Source organism: Vigna umbellata, chromosome 1 (genome assembly GCF_029865625.1).
Source record: "Vigna umbellata cultivar VRB3 chromosome 1, Vumbellata_1.0, whole genome shotgun sequence".
NCBI lineage: Eukaryota > Viridiplantae > Streptophyta > Magnoliopsida > Fabales > Fabaceae > Vigna > Vigna umbellata.
In genome coordinates, this window is record NC_142165.1 from 60202407 (window position 1) to 60223689 (window position 21283).

The 21283-nt window shown below is 35.8% G+C and overlaps 2 protein-coding genes and 2 pseudogenes across 2 annotated transcripts; 3 read left to right on the forward strand and 1 right to left on the reverse strand.

Annotated features, from left to right (window-relative positions):
• Window positions 1–2482: 2482 nt before the first annotated feature.
• On the forward strand, window positions 2483–8076 carry LOC148205940 (thioredoxin O1, mitochondrial-like). The gene is made up of 6 exons (XM_088103960.1): window positions 2483–2763; window positions 3010–3075; window positions 3255–3305; window positions 3764–3843; window positions 4690–4734; window positions 7714–8076. The coding sequence occupies exons 1-6, from the start codon at window positions 2565–2567 to the stop codon at window positions 7810–7812; spliced, it is 540 nt and encodes a 179-aa protein (XP_087960086.1). The 5' UTR covers window positions 2483–2564; the 3' UTR covers window positions 7813–8076.
• Window positions 8077–8253: 177 nt separating this feature from the next.
• On the forward strand, window positions 8254–9859 carry LOC148205941 (uncharacterized; annotated as a pseudogene).
• Window positions 9860–16570: 6711 nt separating this feature from the next.
• Window positions 16571–17227, reverse strand: LOC148205942 (large ribosomal subunit protein eL27-like). Its single transcript, XM_088103961.1, has one exon. It carries the CDS (start codon window positions 17161–17163, stop codon window positions 16756–16758), a length of 408 nt encoding a protein of 135 aa, XP_087960087.1. The 5' UTR covers window positions 17164–17227; the 3' UTR covers window positions 16571–16755.
• An 894-nt stretch (window positions 17228–18121) lies between these two features.
• On the forward strand, window positions 18122–19332 carry LOC148205943 (uncharacterized; annotated as a pseudogene).
• Window positions 19333–21283: the final 1951 nt, after the last annotated feature.

The following is a 21283-nucleotide window of genomic DNA, read 5'->3' on the forward strand; positions in this document are numbered from 1 at the left end:
AATCTCCCTTTCCCAACCGAGACCGGCCACCGCGTCATCTCCGCGCACACTGCCGCCTCCGCCAGACCGGCCGCTGCGTGTCGCCGTCCAAGTCGTCGCCAACTCATTCCCCCTTCCTCTTCGCGCGCGGGAAGAACTCGCCTTGCACCCTACAACCGCCACTACCTCCACCGAAGTCGGCCGCCGCGAGCCTCCGAGGCCGCCAAGGGCCGCTCTGTCCGATCTCCTCTTCTGCCATAGCCTCCGCGCCCAGTCGCCACCTTTCGGACCACGAACCAGGGTCGTGCCGGCGATGGAACCCGCTGCCCTCGCCGGAGCCCGCTTCCTCACCGGCGCTGTCACTCTCCTTTTCTCATTCCCTTTTTTCATTTATTGATTAGTTTGGTGTTTCGACTTCTGAGATTAAGAACGATAGATGTGTGTTGTGTCCGAAACAGTGGTGGCCCCTTTTTTTTTTGAATTAATCTGATGAATGTTGTATCATAGAAACGTTGAGGGAATGGGCTAATCTGATAGGTTGTGTTACAGGCTGAGGATGACAAAATTTTTGGTGCTTGGTGTTGAAGTCAATGAACATGAGGATGTTGAACTAATGATGCAGTTTGAAATGTCAATTTGTCACCCTTGTTTTAATGTGTTGGATATAGCAGAGGATAAAATGGCTTATTCCAAAGGACAAGCTTTGAGTGTATTGGCATGGAATCTGTGATTTGGTCTGTTTATTCGGTTTGATACAGGTGAATGATGATCTTGCATAGCTGCGGCCGAAATTGTTACTCAGGTTGAGGGAGATCTTGTTAGATAGAAAAAGGTTTTTCACCAAACGCGTTCTGCTTTCAAAAGCCGCAATTGCGATTTTTCACCCTTCCTCAACTCAGAAACACTCTATCTCAAATATCTCAAATGCCGTAATTAGTTTTCGTTCACAAATACTTTTAATTTCCCCAATTCAATAACCTATTTCATTGACACGTCATTGACACGTCATTACCACTACTGTGACTTATTTGCCACGTTTTAATTCTCTAGTGCCAAATAATCAGCCACTTAACACCGTTAGTGTGTATTTAACGGAGATGACTACATTGACACAAATTTTTTCTATGTTTGGATTCAATTGACACTTTTACACCATGTGAGGACGACAATGAAACTTTTTTAAAAATGAGGATGAATTTGACACAATTCAACCAAACTGGGGACAAAGGAAGCAATTAAACCTTATTTTATATACTAATTATATAATACTTTTAATATTATTTTTACTTCTATTTAACTTTTAAAACCTTATATTAAAAAGTTCTTTTACTAGATACTATTCCAGGTTTAAAAGTATTATTAAGAAAAAGAAGATACCTTGTTTCAACTAGTGACCAAACTTAAGATTTAAATCGATGATTTCAAAGGAATGAATAAGTTGAAGGAGAAATTTTAATAACACTTTTTTTTATTTCGAATTTGAAATAAATAAATTTATTCTCACTTATTTAACAATGATTTTGTCATGTGATGACAGAAATATGAGAATGGAACAGAAAAATGTATTTTTAAAAGATGAACAATAACAAATGGATAAAAATTAATTTAATCATTTTTAAAAATACTATTTCAAAGTACACTTCTCTTCCCATGCTTATATTGTATTAATTTAATTTGGTGAAAAGTACAAGTGAATTTCTTGAATCATAATTTTAAATTATTTTCGCGCTTCAAACTTTTACATGTGATTCAACTATTTTTTAAAATATACTTAAAACTTATATTTACTTTATGAATGCGTTCCTTGATTTGAAAAAAAAAAAATCAATTTTGGAAGAGATTTATTGTTAGAGAAATTCATCTTCAACTGAAGAAAAACGCTATTCCTCCACAATAAAAACACATTCTCCAATGGACTTAAACAAATTATTAAGTGCACCTTTTTTTTTAAAAACAAAATTAATTAAAAAATAAAAATACGAAGTTTTCATAATATTAATTTTTTTATTATTATTGGAGCATAGGCATTTTATAAAATTGATATGATATTATACAAACCATAAAAAAATGTTGCAGGACCATAGAAAGAATTGTCAAATTTTGGAAAAGATTTCTATAAAATCAATTACTGAAAATGTCTTATATGAAATTTCTTTAATTTAAAAAAAATTGTATATAAAAGGATTGATTTAAAGTAAAATATGAATTCTCAAAATAAAGCTAAATAAAATTTATTTAGAGAATAAGTAAATAAAAAAACATATAAAACATGTATCTTAAAATTGATTTTTTAAGTAAAAGTACAAGTTTCATGAGTTTTTTTTTTTTCAATTATTTATTATCTAAATAAAACTGGGTATGCTTATTAAAATTGTCAAAGTGGTTTGTTAAAGCACTTTATGTTGTTACTGCAGTACATTTTTTTTAATATTTATTACTTCTAATAAAATTTAACTAAATAATAAAAAATATATCGAAAATTATGTTAAACCTAAACCCAGAGTGTATATCGTTTATTGTGGGGGAAGTTGTGAAGTGAGAAAGAAAAGCACAGGAAGCGTGAAGGAAGAGAAGCAGAATCAGCGATGACGAGAAACTGGTTGTTTCGATCTTTGGCTCTTCGACATGCGATAAAGAATAGTGTTCGGCCGATCTTCTTCAACGCTCACCACCGCTTTCTCTCACTCCCATCCAAACCATCTCTCTTTGCCACCGCAATTGCCTCCTCTCAACTCTCTCTCCTCCCATCCTTCCACCACTCCCGCTCCCTCTCCTCCGCCGCAGGTCTCTCTCTCTCTCTGACACACACACACGTTCTGCATTGCTTGATTTTTATATGCAAACGAAAGGAATCGCGTTATTTTACTTGCTGCGCTGTGTGCATTGTTCACCTTTGCATTAACCTCTATATCTGAATTCGCTTCCTACTGATACTATTTCCACTAGATGAAAACGACTTTATATATTTAATTGTTTTAATTTTATTTTACTGCGTCGGAATAACTAAGTCTATTGGTGAATTATTTTCAGGTTCGTCTGATGTTGTTCTTGTTAATTCAGAGGAAGAGTTCAACAACATCCTTACCAAAGTCAAAGGTATGTCTATGTTTTGTTACTATTTTCTTATAGAAGTTTGTTATTCCATGAATTTGCAAATAGGTTTTTGTACAGGTCTGTAAATATACTTTATTCTTCTTCTGTTTTGTTATTCTTTTATATGTGGATGAATCTATAAAGAGCTGAATTTTTCTACCTGGTGAAATTCTGTTCAATAGATAACTCGTTGCACGCCGTCTTCTATTTCACTGCGGTTTGGTGTGGACCTTGTAAGTTGCGGTGACCCTTTCTTATGTTGACTTAGATATTTCCAATGAATTGTAATTGTTTTACTGTGCTGTTTATTCTTGGTGATGCATGTGTGTGACCATTGCAAAAGAACAATGAGGATGCGATCACATAATTTGAGAGTATTTGGTGTATCTATGATACCAAACGATAAATTATGCTCCCAGTGAATGTGAGATCGCCAACTCTTTCAGAAACGCTAAAGATAATATGTTTTGTGATGTACTCTAAACTTACAAACCAGTTTTTTGCTCTTGTTTGAGTTGAGTAATTCATCTTTTGGCGGATAGAAAAAATTATGTGGATGGTGCATGCCATAAATTATTGGTTTTCCACAAAGAGGTGGTGTATATGATTTTGTTGTTTGTATATGTTTTTCTTGATGTCTGTATTCAATAGAAAAATTCTCACTGTTTTCGTGGTGTATACTTCTGTTTAGGCAGGTTTATTTCTCCTATAGTTGGGGAGCTCAGTAAGAAGTATCCTCATGTGACAACATATAAGATTGACATCGATCAGGTATGGAGTATATTAATTGTGTGATCTGTGGTTTCGAATCATGAGCAAAACTACAATTTATTTAATAGATTTCAGAATGCCACTTTTTTTCCTTTTTTCTTATCTTAGATTGAATTTTCAATAAGATGTACCGCACAGTTGAAAATAGCTTAAAATTCATATTCTGCATGAGTCTAATTATATTTTTAGCGTTATAAATATGAATGTAGGACACATAAGTATGCATGTCTTGTAGTCACTGACTCGTTATCCATTTGTTGTTAATATATATAAAAAATATAAGTCACAAGTTAAGACATGCTTAATAGGATCTTGAAAAGTGATATGATAACATACAGACGTAAATGCTTACAAGGAATCACATGATCAGATTTACATGCTTTGTACTTTTCATTTTGTTGTTACTTTTACAAAGTAGTTTAGGTGTAACACAACTTTACAAAATCAACTTGTAAAGTGAGGATTGCCTTCATTTATATAGACTTGGTTTTTTCCCAATACACCTCATATCCAACATTAAGGGGCTTGGAACGTGGATAGCATGGTAAGTGACCCTTTTTGTGGATCTAGAGTAGACTATGATACCATCCTATAACATGGTTTAGGTTTAACTCAATCCTATAAAATTGGCTTGCAAGTTGAGGATTACTCTCATTTATATATTGTATTTTGGCACTATTTATAGTCAGTATGAGACTTGGGTTTGGGCATTTGGTGGTTTCTACCTTTTTCATTACTTTTTTGCGTGTTAAACTTAAAAGTATGTTTTGCATAATTTTAATAATTATGGCATCAAGAAGTTTCCATGTATCAAGGAGCTTAAACATTCACTTTCACTTTTCCCAGGAAGCAATTCAAGGCACATTGGGCAAATTGCAGATTACATCTGTGGTAATTTATTTGACATTGGTGTTAGAAATTTATTTTCAAATACTGCTTGTGGTGATAAAACCTTTTTCTTTTGCACACATGTATACAATAAAATCTGGTTGTAGATTGTGAATCATATCAGGCATTCATCAACAATTTGAAACTTCTCCCTCAGTTTATTCATCTGTTTTTATTAATGCATGCCTCTTTTTGTTCGTTTCTCTCTTTTTATTATTGCTTTGATAATTTTTAGTGTATTTGGTGGTAAACATCTTTGTCAGTGGATTATTATTTCATTAACGAAGTGGTGAAACCTTAATGGGACGAGTGAAATGAACTATCACCAATTTTCAAAATAGGATAACAAATTATTATTGAATTGATTGATCAAGATCACAGCATATCAATTTAAAGCAAGATTGAAGATACAAGATATAGGAGAAGTATAATATGCTGTATAACAAGTAAAGAAAAGAGAGAGGAGAGAGACTCAAGATTTGTGGTGGTTTATTCTATCACAAGAGCTACATCTAGTTACCTAATCACCCTGATTAGACCAATCTACTGTATTTTCAAGTTTCACAAGAACCTCTTAAGAAAACTAGAAAATACAATACACACACAACTAGATCTTGAACTATGCAAGATCTCTAGCGGCACTTATGAAACCCTATCACGAACAACACACTTGACAGCCCTAGTTAAGATGAATACACCATAGAAATTACAGAAAAGGAACAAGATCACTTGGACAAAGATATAACACAATAGAGAAGAAACCAGATTTATAATTCAGTTTAAGAAATTAACACACAAATCTTCCTGCACAACGTAAATAACACTCTAATTATGAAAAACATAATACAAGAAAACATCCAACAGCTTCCAAGGGAAGAAATTCCCTTCTACACAGGACAAGCCCTGTTTTGAAACAAAATGCACACCACCACCAGGAGGAACCGTTTCCTCCTTAAAAGATAACACTTACTAGATTAAATAACTTCTTCTAACCACCCATAAACTGTCCAACCACTGTTAACTGTTTTGTAACTTCTAATTTGAACCTTTTTCCTAACATACACCTTAAAAGTCTTATCAGAAGAAAAAATATAAAGGTTATTACAATGTGAACTTCTTAAACCAAGGATTTGAACCAAAGATTAAAGCAAGAAGGCTCCAAGAAGTGTTTTTAATCTCAGGTTAGAGTCTCTCTTTGTAGGCAACGTGTTTTGGTTTCAAAAATAATGGTTTTAATTGCATATCATATATGGTTTTGAAGTTAGAGAGATATAAAGATTATGGTAGTTGATAGTTTTAATCGATTAAAATAGAGCTTACTAAGCTCTCGAGGTTTTAATTGGTTAAAACAATATTTTAATATGTTAAAATCAGTTTTAACTGGGTTGAATTGATTAAAGCAGAACAGTAAAAGCAAAAGATATAAGTGATTTTAATCTATGTAAAGCTCGTTTTAATAGATTAAAACAGCCAAATTGACAGCTTTGGATTTTAAGTGATTATAATTGATTAAATCGTTATATGAAGCGATTCAAATGTTCTTTCTTTCTTTTCCAACAAATCTAAGAACATTTTAACGGATTAAAACACACTTTAATCTATTAAAATAAAACTAAAAACCACAAAGGGCACCAAAACACTTTCAAAGGCTTTCCAGCTTAACAAATGATTAAGTTAAAGGAAGCACTTATGAGATCAAATCCACAAATTACAACCTAAACCCAGATCAAACACAAGATCAACATCTTCAAAGCTAATGTGATCATCAACATAGCATATTGTGGTTAGAAGGATCAAATTTTCAAGCTTGTAATCACCAAATCTTTAAAATTCAAGCTTTATTATAAAAAATATATCATGCTTATTCTAGTTCAGCAGTGTAAGTGAGTTGTGTGCTTCCAAATCCGTTCAACCGAATTACATTTTTACAGTTTTAGTTGGGTTAGTTTTTTGTTAGTGCTTCCAATTAACATTGGGTTAGGGAGTTTTAAACCGAATGAATCCGACCTACCACAACTTTTTAATAAAAATACTAATTTTCTAATTAATCTACTGTGTAAAACCAGTTTTATGATTTATTATATGAATATTGTTGTACGAATACTAGGGATAAATATTTCATCTCGCATATGCTATAACAAATAAATATCAATGTCATTGTAGAATATTATCTATAATTTCTTGTCTTGGGACCCCATTCACTGAGTTGCAAAACATATCTATGAATATTATTTTATGATTGCTATTTTGACTTTCCAGTATTTTTAGAATTACTGGTTATGTATATCTTATAATTATCATCCTTAGATTTTAAGAATTAAGAAATATTAAAATTATTTATTGAGGTATTTTTCTTTAAGGGGTGAGAATGTTTTCTAATTACTTAATCTGATAGCCCATCTATACCCAAACCAATTATGGTTGGGATGGATTGAGTTAGGTTGAAAATTAGATTAAATTCAATGAAAACTTAGGCCACTTATATATATCTCTTTTCTAAGACCTAGCTGTAATTTGTATACATGCTCAGTTAGGTAAGCTATGCTATCATTGTCAATTGACTTAAATATACCTTATCAATTTAAATTTCCACTGATTTATCTGTCATTGAACAAGTGTGCTACAGTAGCGTTGTTTTTAATATCAATATATAATTGTGAAGTCACTGAAGATTGTGGCAATTTCAGACTGTAAATCTCTGCGTGGCTTTTGTTAACATGAAATTCTTTACTTGTACTCTAAGATTTAGCTCTTCCCTTGCTTAAGAACTTTTTGTGGTGCATTAATTCTTCTCTGACTAAGGCGATTCTTCAGAATTTTACATGTACATAAATTAACACGCCATTTCTCATTTTTTTAATATTCAGTGGAGACAGTAGAAAATGCTTTATCTCTGTCCTTGCAAACTTATCTTAAACGCTTCACTGTAATATCCCTCCTCCTAAAGGTTATAACTTATAGCAATGTTTTTACCTTCTGCAGCCTACACTTCATTTCTTTCAGAATGGAAAAATGGCCGATGTTCTTGTAGGTGCTGATGTTGCACGATTGACCAATATCACAGAGAAACTCTTCAAGTAATCCTTCGGAGTTTTACTTTATGTTATGCTTTGTGAATATGAGCATGCACTGGGAGGCTGTTATCTCCCTCTGTCCACTAGGATTTTTAAGTAACATTGGCTTTTCAAGTTGTAATGCTCTGTTCTGAATGTGATTATTGATCTGTTGTATAATGTTACATGTATTTTTTTTCCTTTTGTAGTTATGCATTTAGGTGTGGAGAGATAACACATTCGAACCTACTCTTTTACATACATATATGCATGAAAAAAACATTCTTGTTTATGTATTTTCTCCCACTTGATGACTCGTTTCCTGGTATGAGAAATAGAGAAGATTGGGAGAGAATATCCCCTTGTGTTAAATACACACATAGGGTTATCTATTTATAATAGAAGTGTTAGATATATTATATCTTTTAGTTAGTTAGTTATTATTTCTCATTTGTATTTTGGGCTTAGCCCATATTTCTTCTATTATAAATAGATAACCCTATGTGTGTATTTAACACAAGGGGATATTCTCTCCCAATCTTCTCTATTTCTCATATGGTATCAGAGCACAGGAATAGTTCCAGTCAACTCCACGGTCTCCGGCACCCATCGCTGCCGCTGCCGCTGCCGTCGCCGCCGCCGCCGCCGTCGCCGGAGTTCCAGAATCGACCGGCGACCACACAATCGGAATCGTCTAGGCCGGGCGACCACCGTCGTACGAAGATCGCGGCGAACGGACCTCCCACGCGCCTCCACGCGCCGCCGCAAGAGTCGCCGCTGCCGGCGCGTCGCCGGAGCTTTCTGCCGCCGATCAGCACCGCCGTGATCGCCTCCTCGCCCTCTTTCTGGATCTGTGGTCGTTGCGTCAATCGGAGCACTTTGAATTTTTAGGGGTTCTCTTTCTCTATGGCGTCTTCCTCGTCTACAAACACCTCTATTGGTGGCTCATCTTCTGATCCTTCAATATATATCAATTATGTGAATGTACACTTGTCCATTGACAAGTTAGATGGCACAAATTATGCAACATGGGCGTCCGACATCAAACTTTGGTTGAAGAGTCAAGGGTACTTAGATCATCTTACTCAAAATGTGACTACTGCTCCCATAGATGACACTTCCCGCTGGATGAAAATTGATGCTCAGTTATGCATTGTTATAAAGTCCACCATTCACTCCTCACTGAAACAAATGTTTCGATCCTATGAAACATGTTCAGAAGTATGGGCACAAGCGAAGTTGTTATACACAAATGACACTCAGCGTCTTTATGGTGTTTGTCAGGACCTATTAACTGTTATTGGTCCGCGCAATCCTGGTCCTATGGCAGAATATTTGGGTAAAATTCATGCCCTTCTTCATGACTTTAATGATATATTACCTCCTGCTTCCACTCCTGCTGAAGAATTGGAACAACGATCAAAGTTCTTCATGTTGTTGGCATTATACGGACTCTCTGATGATGTTTCTCATGTCCGTGATCAGATTTTGGGTTCTCCTGTCATACCCAACTTTACTTCTACTTGTTCTGCTCTTTTGCGTATACCGAGCAAACCCGTCACTGAGACATCCCCTCATACTGATGATTCCTCTGTTATGGCTGCTCAACGTGATGATCGAAGTCGGTCTCGCAAGCCAAGTAAAGGACGTCCAAAATGTGACCATTGTGGCAAGTTAGGCCACAAAATTGATAGATGTTATGCTCTCCATGGACGTCCTCCTCGACCTGTAGCAATGGCAAATTCTGATCCACCTCTCCGATCACCGTCTGCAGACCATCCTTCTTCATCTAATATCGTAGACAAACCTGCAATCTTCAACGAATTTCTCAAATGGTATGAGGATCATCAGCACTCTGGTTCCACTACATCTGCATCTGTTGCACGTACAGGTACACCTTTTGTTGGTCTAACTCACTCCCTCGGACCTTGGGTCCTTGACTCAGGCGCCACCGATCATATCACTGGTAACAAGTCCTTGTTTTCTTCCTTGTCATGTCCGAATAATTTACCTTCAGTAACAATGGCTGATGGGTCTAGAGTCTCATCTCATGGTATTGGTACTGTTAATATTTTTCCATCCATATCCATTGATCATGTACTTTATGTCCCTGGGTCTCCCTTCAACTTATTGTCCATTAGTCGTTTAACTCGTACTCTTAATTGTGTTATTTCATTTACTAAAGATTCTGTTTGGTTGCAGGACCGGAGTTCGAAATACATGATTGGCACATGATGTGAGTCTCATGGCCTTTATCATCTCAGCCCTTCTCCACATGTTGGCGTTGTCATGGAGTCACCATCCCTTCTTCATGCTCAGTTCGGTCATCCTAGTCTTGCCAAACTACAACAACTTGTCCTGAGGTTGTCCACATTATCAAGTTTGGCGTGTGAGTCTTGTCAGTTAGGGAAGCATACTCGTAGTTCCTTTCCTCGTAGTGTCTCACAACGGGCGTCGTCTCCTTTTTCATTGGTTCATTCTGACATTTGGGGACCTAGTCGTGTTAAGTCCATTTTAGGTTTTCAGTATTTTGTTACCTTTATTGATGACTATTCCAGATGTACTTGGTTGTTTTTAATGAAGAATCGTTCTGAGTTGTTTTCTATTTTTCAATCTTTTTTCAATGAAATAAAAACACAGTTTGGGGTTTCTATTCGAAATTTACGTAGTGATAATGGCCGTGAATACCTTTCTCAACCGTTTAAACAGTTTATGGCTTCTCATGGCATTCTTCACCAAACCTCATGTGCTTATACCCCTCAACAAAATGGGGTGGCTGAGCGCAAGAATAGACACCTTATTGAAACAACTCGTACACTTCTTATTCATGGTCAAGTACCCTCACGTTTTTGGGGTGATGCAGTTCTCACAGCATGTTATCTTATCAACCGCATGCCATCTTCCGTCCTAGATAACAAAATCCCTCATTCTATCTTATTTCCTCAAGATCCTCTGCATCCATTACCTCTTCGAGTTTTTGGGTCTACATGTTTTGTTCATGATTTTAGTCCTGGTCTTGATAAGTTATCTCCTAGGTCTCACAAATGTGTCTTCTTAGGATTTCCACGGTCACAAAAGGGCTATAAGTGTTTTTCCCCTTCCCTCAATCGTCATTTTATCTCTGCTGATGTCACTTTTAATGAGTCTTCTTTTTACTTTTCACATCTATCTTCTAGTTCTGTACCTCTCCCTGTTACTGTTGATATTCCTCTTATATGTGATCCTCCTGGTGATGCTCCACCCATTTTGTCTTCTCCTTCTTTAGACTCTCATTCACCACAGGATCATCCTTCACCTCCACCCCTTCAGGTTTATAGTCGCCGTAATCGTCTCCCTCATGACTCACTTCCAGTGCCGCCTCATGTGTCTCCTCCGGCTCCAGCAACTGAGTCTGACTTGCCTATTGCCCTCCGTAAAGGTATACGCTCTACCCGTAACCCTTCCCCCCATTATACTGTTCTTAATTACCACAGATTATCTCCATCTTTTTATACTTGTCTCTCATCCATTTCTTCTGTGTCAATTCCCAAATCTGTGAGTGATGCCTTAACTCATCCTGGTTGGCGTCAAGCTATGCTGGATGAATTAAGTGCTTTACAGGAAAATGGAACTTGGGAGCTGGTCCAATTACCATCTGGAAAGTCTGTTGTTGGTTGCAGGTGGGTGTATGCTATCAAGGTTGGTCCTGATGGCACGATTGATCGTCTGAAAGCTCGACTGGTTGCCAAAGGCTACACACAGATTTTTGGTTTGGATTATGGTGATACTTTTTCTCCAGTGGCAAAAATGACCTCTGTTCGCCTCTTCATTGCCATGGCCGCTCTTCGACAATGGCCTCTTTACCAACTTGATGTCAAAAATGCTTTCCTCAACGGTGATTTGCATGAAGAAATTTATATGGAGCAACCGCCTGGCTTTGTTGCTCAGGGGGAGTCATCTGGATTGGTATGTCGTCTTCGCAAATCCTTATATGGCCTAAAACAGTCTCCTCGGGCCTGGTTTGGTAAATTCAGTGGTGTTGTTCAACAATTTGGTATGTCTCGCAGTGAAGCGGATCATTCAGTGTTCTATCGCCACTCGAGTGCTGGATGTATCTACTTAATAGTGTATGTCGATGATATGGTTCTCACAGGAAGCGACTATCTTGGCATCTCTCAGATGAAACAACACCTTTGTCATCATTTTCAAACCAAAGATCTTGGCAAACTCAGGTATTTTTTGGGTATTGAAGTAGCACAATCCAATGATGGTATTGTCATATCTCAGAGGAAGTATGCGTTAGACATCTTGGAGGAAACAGGGTTAATGAATTGTAAATCTGTTGAGACACCTATGGACCCTAACATCAAACTCCTACCAAATCAGTGGGAGCCTTTCTCAGATCCTGAACGGTACAGAAGACTAGTTGGTAAATTAAACTATCTTACTGTTACGCGTCCTGACATTTCCTTCGCAGTTAGTGTGGTGAGTCAATTTCTAAACTCCCCATGTGAAGACCATTGGGATGCAGTTGTTCGCATACTGAAGTATATTAAAAGATCACCTGGAAAAGGTTTGCTATATGGCCCTAACAACGATACAAAAATTGTTTGTTATTCAGATGCTGATTGGGCTGGTTCCCCTTCTGATAGGAGGTCTACTTCTGGATATTGTGTCTCTATTGGTAGCAACCTGATATCTTGGAAAAGTAAGAAGCAAAGTGTTGTGGCAAGGTCCAGTGCAGAAGCAGAATATAGAGCTATGGCATCAACTACTTGCGAGCTTGTGTGGCTTAAACAATTGCTTAGTGAATTGAAATTTGGAGATGTCACTCACATGATACTTATATGTGATAATCAAGCTGCTCTCCATATTAGCTCTAACCCTGTCTTCCATGAGAGAACCAAACACATTGAAGTTGATTGTCATTTCATTCGAGAAAAAATCATATCCGGAGATATCAAGACTGAATTTGTTAACTCAAGCAACCAGTTGGCAGACATATTCACTAAGTCCTTACGAGGACCTAAAATTGATTATCTTTGTAACAAGCTTGGAACATATGATTTATATGCTCCAGCTTGAGGGGGAGTGTTAGATATATTATATCTTTTAGTTAGTTAGTTATTATTTCTCATTTGTATTTTGGGCTTAGCCCATATTTCTTCTATTATAAATAGATAACCCTATGTGTGTATTTAACACAAGGGGATATTCTCTCCCAATCTTCTCTATTTCTCATAAGAAGAAATATGGGCTAAGCCCAAAATACAAATGAGAAATAATAACTAACTTGATAATGTGGACAACCTCGGGACAAGTTGTTGTAGTTTGGCAAGACTAGGATGACCGAACTGAGCATGAAGAAGGGATGGTGACTCCATGACAACGCCAACATGTGGAGAAGGGCGGAGATGATAAAGGCCATGAGACTCACATCATGTGCCAATCATGTGTTTCGAACTCCGGTCCTGCAACCAAACAGAATCTTTAGTAAATGAAATAACACAATTAAGAGTACGAGTTAAACGACTAATGGACAATAAGTTGAAGGGAGACCCAGGGACATAAAGTACATGATCAATGGATATGGATGGAAAAATATTAACAGTACCAATACCATGAGATGAGACTCTAGACCCATCAACCATTGTTACTGAAGGTAAATTATTCGGACATGACAAGGAAGAAAACAAGGACTTGTTACCAGTGATATGATCGGTGGCGCCTGAGTCAAAGACCCAAAGTCCGAGGGAGTGAGTTAGACCAACAAAAGGTGTACCTGTACGTGCAACAGATGCAGATGTAGTGGAACCAGAGTGCTGATGATCCTCATACCATTTGAGAAATTCGTTGAAGATTGCAGGTTTGTCTACGATATTAGATGAAGTAGGATGGTCTGCAGACGGTGATCGGGGAGGTGGATCAGAATTTGCCATTGCTACAGGTCGAGGAGGACGTCCATGGAGAGCATAACATCTATCAATTTTGTGGCCTAACTTGCCACAATGGTCACATTTTGGACGTCCTTTACTTGGCTTGCGAGACCGACTTCGATCATCACGTTGAGCAGCCATAACAGAGGAATCATCAGTATGAGGGGATGTCTCAGTGACGGGTTTGCTCGGTATACGCAAAAGAGCAGAACAAGTAGAAGTAAAGTTGGGTATGACAGGAGAACCCAAAATCTGATCACGGACATGAGAAACATCATCAGAGAGTCCGTATAATGCCAACAACATGAAGAACTTTGATCGTTGTTCCAATTCTTCAGCAGGAGTGGAAGCAGGAGGTAATATATCATTAAAGTCATGAAGAAGGGCATGAATTTTACCCAAATATTCTGCCATAGGACCAGGATTGCGCGAACCAATAACAATTAATAGGTCCTGACAAACACCATAAAGACGCTGAGTGTCATTTGTGTATAACAACTTCGCTTGTGCCCATACTTCTGAACATGTTTCATAGGATCGAAACATTTGTTTCAGTGAGGAGTGAATGGTGGACTTTATAACAATGCATAACTGAGCATCAATTTTCATCCAGCGGGAAGTGTCATCTATGGGAGCAGTAGTCACATTTTGAGTAAGATGATCTAAGTACCCTTGACTCTTCAACCAAAGTTTGATGTCGGACGGCCATGTTGCATAATTTGTGCCATCTAACTTGTCAATGGACAAGTGTACATTCACATAATTGGTATATATTGAAGGATCAGAAGATGAGCCACCAATAGAGGTGTTTGTAGACGAGGAAGACGCCATAGAGAAGGAGAAACCCTAAAAATTCAAAGTGCTCCCTCCGATTGACGCAACGACCACAGATCCAGAAAGAGGGCGAGGAGGCAATCACGGCGGTGCTGATCGGCGGCAGAAAGCTCCAGCGACGCGCCGGCACGCGCGGCGGCAGCAGCGACTCTTGCGGCGGCGCGTGGAGGCGCGTGGGAGGTCCGTTCGCCGCGATCTTCGTACGATGGTGGTCGCCCGGCCGAGACGATTCCGATGGTGTGGTCGCCGGTCGATTCTGGAACTCCGGCGACGGCGGCGGCGACGGCAGCGGCAGTGATGGGTGCCGGAGACCGTGGAGTTGACTGGAACTATTCCTGTGCTCTAGATACCATATGAGAAATAGAGAAGATTGGGAGAGAATATCCCCTTGTGTTAAATACACACATAAGGTTATCTATTTATAATAGAAGAAATATGGGCTAAACCCAAAATACAAATGAGAAATAATAACTAACTAACTAAAAGATATAATATATATCTAACACCTGGGATATTCCCCTACCACCCTAAAGAGAAACATTCTGGTTGAATAAATTGAGATGTTTCTGTTTCGTCACAGGAAGAACTGACTTTGATTGAGGTGAGAATGTTGCTTAATGGACGATGAAGTACAGAATGATTAATTGTAGCTGCTTAGAAGACCAAGTCACCCCCTCCTTATTGTCTGGTTGGCATAGTATTGGAAGTGGAACCTACCTTCATCATTTGATTGTATTTTTAAAATTTCCATCTCAGAAAAGAGAGAATATTGAGAAGTTGGAGATTCTTAAAATTTGTCATTCTATATTATACTTAATTGTTGTATCGTAAGAGTCGTAGTTTGAATGTTGTTTCATGGTTTCTGAGCTCCCTTTTTCAGAAGTGATAATTTTAGATCATGCTTTGTTCTTTCCGAGCAACGTAGTAGGCCTTTTGTGAAGTACAATGAGTTTCACCTCAGGCTGCTTTAGATTGTCAAAGTCATCAAGCCTAAATGTCTTGTCTCTTCCAAATATTCTAACGTTCTAACTATTCCGTCCAAGGCCTATTTGTGTTGAAAGCTTACGTACACTTTACTATCCAAGTTTCTTTATGCTTGCACACCTCAAGGGTTCATTCAATTAAACAAAAACTTCAAATTGTATGGAAGATTTTTATATGAACAATGATACTTATATAGATAATTTCTCAACTGCATAATGGGTATATGAAATTGATATTAGCGAGATAAATAAACAGAGTAAAAGAATGATTCCAATGGAGAATAAATAAACAGAGTAAAAGAATAAACAGAGATAACTATATTAGCGAGATAAATAAACAGAGTAAAAGAATAAACAGAGATAACTTCGTTTTAGTCTAAAAATAACTTGACATTTACACTGGATAAAAGTAAGAATTTAATTGATATATATATATATATACTTGAATTATATAAATTAGTTATATAAACTTTAATAACAAAATGATTATACTAACCTTTTTTTTATAACTTTATGAGATTAAAAGGTATTTTTCTCTTTTAACATGATAGAACTGGGGGTTGCACTTGATCATTTTATCTTTGAGTGTCAGAAAGGCAGTTGATCAGTTGGAGACATTAACCAAAAGCGTCACCAAGTTCACAAATATCATTCTAATTGGGGATTGGATTCTGTACTTTCCAAGACACGTACATAGAATGGAACATTAACCATGCTTTGTTCTGAGTTGGCAATTTGGCCAAAGAGTGGGGAACTTGTGACCACGATGCCCCAATAGGGCCAAACTACACGATTCATCTTTATTCCCGAATTCTACATCAATAATGCCCACAGAAACGTAAAACTTCCACCATTGATAAATCGGCTTTCATATTCGAACATAATAAATCCAATATGTAATTTCACTTTATCCTACAATCACGCCTATAACACGGTCGTTAATTCCGTGAAAAAATGTGCTGAATCATGTAAACTACAACCATAAGACCACAATCACAACCACAACGCAGCACTTATAAAACAAAAACATAAAATTTCCAATTAAACGGAGACGTCTATCAAAATTCTTTACTATAAAAAAAACCAAAATGTTGATCAGAAATTGATTAAAAAAACCCAAAATATTAATATAAAAAGGTGCAACGGATGTAAAAGAAGATAACAAAACTATCTCATAAGATCTTCGATTACATTGGAAAAAGTAAGATCAGGAAAGGCTTAAGAAAAATGTGGAGGTGATCAGAATCTGAGTTTGGTAAAGAACCACCTGTTCTTGCCGGTCTTGAACCTTTCCTCGAAGCGCTTCTTGGTCTCCTTGAGAGCGGTGACCTTTTTGTCTTTGGAGGAGAGGACGTCGGGGTTGACGGCGTCCTTGAGATCTACGTCGAGCGTGTAGCGCGTGGGCATTAGATGCTGATAGTTCACCAGCTTCACAAAGGCCTTCACCCTTGATTTCTTCGCCGTCTTCTTGGCGGAGTCCTTCTTGATGACCTTGCTAGGGTACTTCTTGATTCCGGCAACCAGACAGTGGCCATAGGGGCGCTCCCTGGTTCCGTCGTCGAAGGACCTAACGATCACAGCCTTCCGCCCCGCATAACGGCCCTGCAGGACGATCACTGCCTTGTTTGGCCTCAGGAACTTCACCATCTTCCTCTGCTTTAGGGTTCCTCTTTCGTCTCTGCCGCGATTCCTCTGCACAAGTGCACTTCCAAACCCTAAGTTCAATTTTTATATCCAAATGCCAAAACCCTTTTCCGTCTTCTGGGTTTAGGCCTGTTATAGTTGGGCCAATTTGCGTACTTCCCGGATAATGGGCCTTTTATCTAAAGATGTTTCTTACTGGGTTTAGTTCAGATTTTATTTTTATTAAAAGGTTAGTGAAACTAAATAATATAACGCAAATATTATTTATTATTTAATTTAAGAGATATGATTTGGAGGCGGAGTTAAAACTCGTTTATGTTTCAATATATAATTTTGTTTTCAAATTTTAAAAATAAGTTAATATAATTTTTTTAATTAAATTTTTTAATATGTTATATTCGTTTTAAGATGATATTTATGTTATTTACATTGTCTAGACATGTTATAAATATTGGTCTGATTGAACACGTTTAAAAAAATATATATGTTTTAAAAGATTATTTTCATTCGTTTTAAAATTTTTGGACTGAAACATCTTCCAATTTTAGAACATAGGACTAAAAATATATTTAATTTTTAATTTAATATTAAATTCAAATCAAAACAATTTTAATTTAATTTTCATAGGTAGATTTATATGTGTATTTTTATAATGATTTAATAGCCTATTTTGTTTCCATTTTTGCTGAATAATGTCAATTTCATCCCTCGTTTTAAAAATATTTGAAATTGGTCATCATTTATTAAATTTTGCATCAATGTCGTCCTTCCGTTAAATACGTATAAACGTCGTTAACTTTTTTCTTATCTCCTCTCTTTTTCTATGCAAAACAAACTTTTGTCAGTGTTCTGCAGTGAAAATAATTACTTTGTCAGTTTTGAATTTACTTTTCAAGGCAGCCTCTTTGTCTATGTTTTACCAACAACCAACACACTTCGCAGCCTCATGGTTGTCCCTCCCTCTTCAGTTTCCACTACATTCTTCATCACCTCTTCCCTTTTAACCGTTCTCACGGATCCCTCGTTCTTCGTTTCCCCTTTCTTTACTGCGTTTAATTTAACCGTTTCTCCTTTCTTTACTGCGTTTAATTTTACGACTCACCCGCATAGACCAATTTTATTAATTGATCACTGTAGCAGAGGTTTCATCGCCTAGGGTTTTGTACACTGAGTTAATTTTTTTTCCCAATTATTTTTTCAATTATCATTCAATTTTTGGTAAACTAAATTTATTCATGGCGTCGAGTTTTGACCGGTGGGAAAAGGATCTTTTTTTAATGCCGTCGAAGAAGTTCAAGAGTCCGCAAACATGATGGAATCTACTTATAGGATATGGTGTTACACGCAACAAAAGATGTGTCTAGCATGTGGAACTCTGATGAAGTGTGTAGAGATCTACATATTGCAATTGGCACTACCAAATGGCAGTTAGAGGTATTTGAGCGGGCAGTGATGTCAAGTTATGGCAAAATTTCAAGTGATGAAGCGAGAAGTAGACACCAACAATTTATCACTGTCATTGAGGATTAGACAATGAAAGTTGAGCATTCGATAAGTGAATCGGTAAGCAAGGCATCCCTACCTTTGTTCCGTTTAGACGAAGGAGAACAAGATGAGCTTGCTTTGTTTCTCTCGGGAAAACCAGAAAGTAACAGCAGGGACATTGAAGATTCACCAATGACTAATTGTTCGAAGGATTTTCATGTTTCATATGGATGGGGTGAACCAAAGGGGGAGATATCACGTGGGCATCGCAGGGAGATATCATGTTTCATATTTATTTTCATGTTTCATTTTGGAAAGTTTCAGTTCATGATCAAGTGGTTCTTCTGGTCTAATGCATAATAAGGCTCCCAGTTTATCAGGATTTCTTAGTTCAATGTAATTGGTCTTTAAGTTGAAGTGGTCTTTCCTGAATCATCATTACCATTTACGCAGTTGGAGAAAAGAAGAACAAATAAAAAGAAACCAACTCCAAACCAGATGAAAGAAAAGAAATGAAAAAGGGTGAGGCATGAGGGGGCGTTTAGTGAGAGAGAAGAGTGAGGAAGAGAGAGGAATTAGAGCTTATAATTCAGTAGCATCTAATTCTCTGTAATATTTTTCCAAATTACTTTTCTTTTTCTGGTGTTTATGCTATTTTTTATTCTTCCATTTCTTGTTTCTTGTTTCTTTAACAATACACTTTCAAAACCAGTTTAGGGGTGACTTTTAGCACAACTCAATTCTAGTTTTAAAATTGAATTTATAATATTTTTAAATGAATAAAATATATTCTGCAACAAAATATATTTATGTTTGAAAATTATATTTTTAGCATGAGGAGTTGTCATTTCAGAGCTTTTTTAAATTTTTACAACATTCAATACTTTATTATTATATATTAACTAGCGTTATCATATGAACTATTTATAAAAGCTCTGTTAAAATAATATTTTACTTTAAATATTAATGACTTAAATTTAGTAAATAATTACAATTGTTAAAGACTGGACAATGTAATTATCATGTCCTTTCCACGGAAAGATAGACTTGTCAAAAGAAGAAAAAAGTTTGCTGCGTTGTAGAGGAACAGAAGAAAGAGAAAAAGACGACGTTGACGCAAAATTTAATAAGTGAGGATCAATTTTAAACACTTTTAAAACGAGGGATGAAATTAACATTATTCAACAAAACTAGGGATAAAATAGGCTATTAAGCCTTTTATAATCATACCATATGTCATTCTTGTTTTCAATAAGTTTTTTTTTCTATAATCCGAAACTATTCATAATTGTTATTTTTTTATTTTTTACTTTGATTTGTTATTAATCATATTTATTATTTTTTATATCTGTTGTATGAAAAAAAATACTTTTGCTTTGAGAGTGAAAAGTGTAATAATTTTCATAATACGAAAGCATATAATAACTTTTAAAAGTTCAAAACGAAAATCTCAACTTATATCTTAAAATAAAAACACTGAATTTAAATTTTTTTTTAATAAAGAATAAATAATCAAATCCGAAATAAAAGAAAGAAAAGAAAATTATTGACCAGATTATATTAAAATATAAACCTTTATTCAAATTTTTAAAAATTAAAATAAAAATAATTATTAATTAATTTTTTATATAATTTCTAAATATTTTTATCATCTAATAAAATATTATAATTAAATATTTAATATTATAAATTATAAAAATAAAAATAAAAATAAAATGTATTTTGTTTTTATCCGGATCTTATATATAAATTTATATTTAAAAACGAAATAAGTGGTTGTGGTGTATGCTAAAAAATTATATTACAAATAATCAAAAAATTAATTAGTGAAAATATAAAAATAGGTGGTGATAGTACTTCATGATCTTTGAAAGAAAGTGTCCCTAGTTAAAAAATGATATAAAAAATATTAGATATTTTATTTATTTAGTCGAAATGTGCATAAACAAAATATAATATCAACATGATACTAGATTAGGATCTAACCTAATAAATAAAAAAATGTTGTTAGCAAACAAATTCTAATTAGTGGTGATGAGAATTCACTTCTGGCCGATACTAACCATCACTATAACTTGTGCAGTGAAATAATTAGCCATGTTTCTATTTATTTATTTTGAATTGCTCACTTACTAACTAATTACATTAATGAAAGGAGAAATGGAACTTTTATTTTATATAGGATTCTTCGCATGATTTCTGAGGGAAGGAACCTCTAGTTTTTCAACACAATAACGAATATGTGAAAAGAAAGATGAAAAACACTTATTCACAATTCCACGTGTCTATGAGAATTATTTGACTTTGCTTTTCAAAAATTGTGTAACAACCAAAAGAATTCAGCAGTTTAGACTTCAGAAATTAGTGAAATTCGCCACATCATAACGTAAAATAATAAAAAAAAACATAAACATATAAGTAACAAACAATTATTAATGTGATAAATTTTCAGGACTAAAAAAAACATGGAAATTCTTCTTCGCTGCATGAATCTTGACCCTAATTAAGGATTGAGAAACCCACATCTCCTACGAACTCTAGTAACTCAAAAGATAGGAAAGATTAGGAGAAATGAGATCTCTCAAATTATATGAGTCGCAAGTGTGATCTTACTTTGGTCTGTTCAGAGGTCAATTTA

Excerpts from the sequence above, each read along its gene's own strand:
- LOC148205940 (XM_088103960.1), top strand. The coding sequence starts at position 2,565 with ATGACGAGAAACTGGTTGTTTCGATCTTTGGCTCTTCGACATGCGATA. Across the intron at positions 2,764-3,009 it reads CTCCCTCTCCTCCGCCGCAG|GTTCGTCTGATGTTGTTCTT; the intron begins GTCTCTCTCTCT and ends AATTATTTTCAG. Across the intron at positions 4,735-7,713 it reads AATTGCAGATTACATCTGTG|CCTACACTTCATTTCTTTCA; the intron begins GTAATTTATTTG and ends TACCTTCTGCAG.
- LOC148205942 (XM_088103961.1), bottom strand. The coding sequence starts at position 17,163 with ATGGTGAAGTTCCTGAGGCCAAACAAGGCAGTGATCGTCCTGCAGGGC.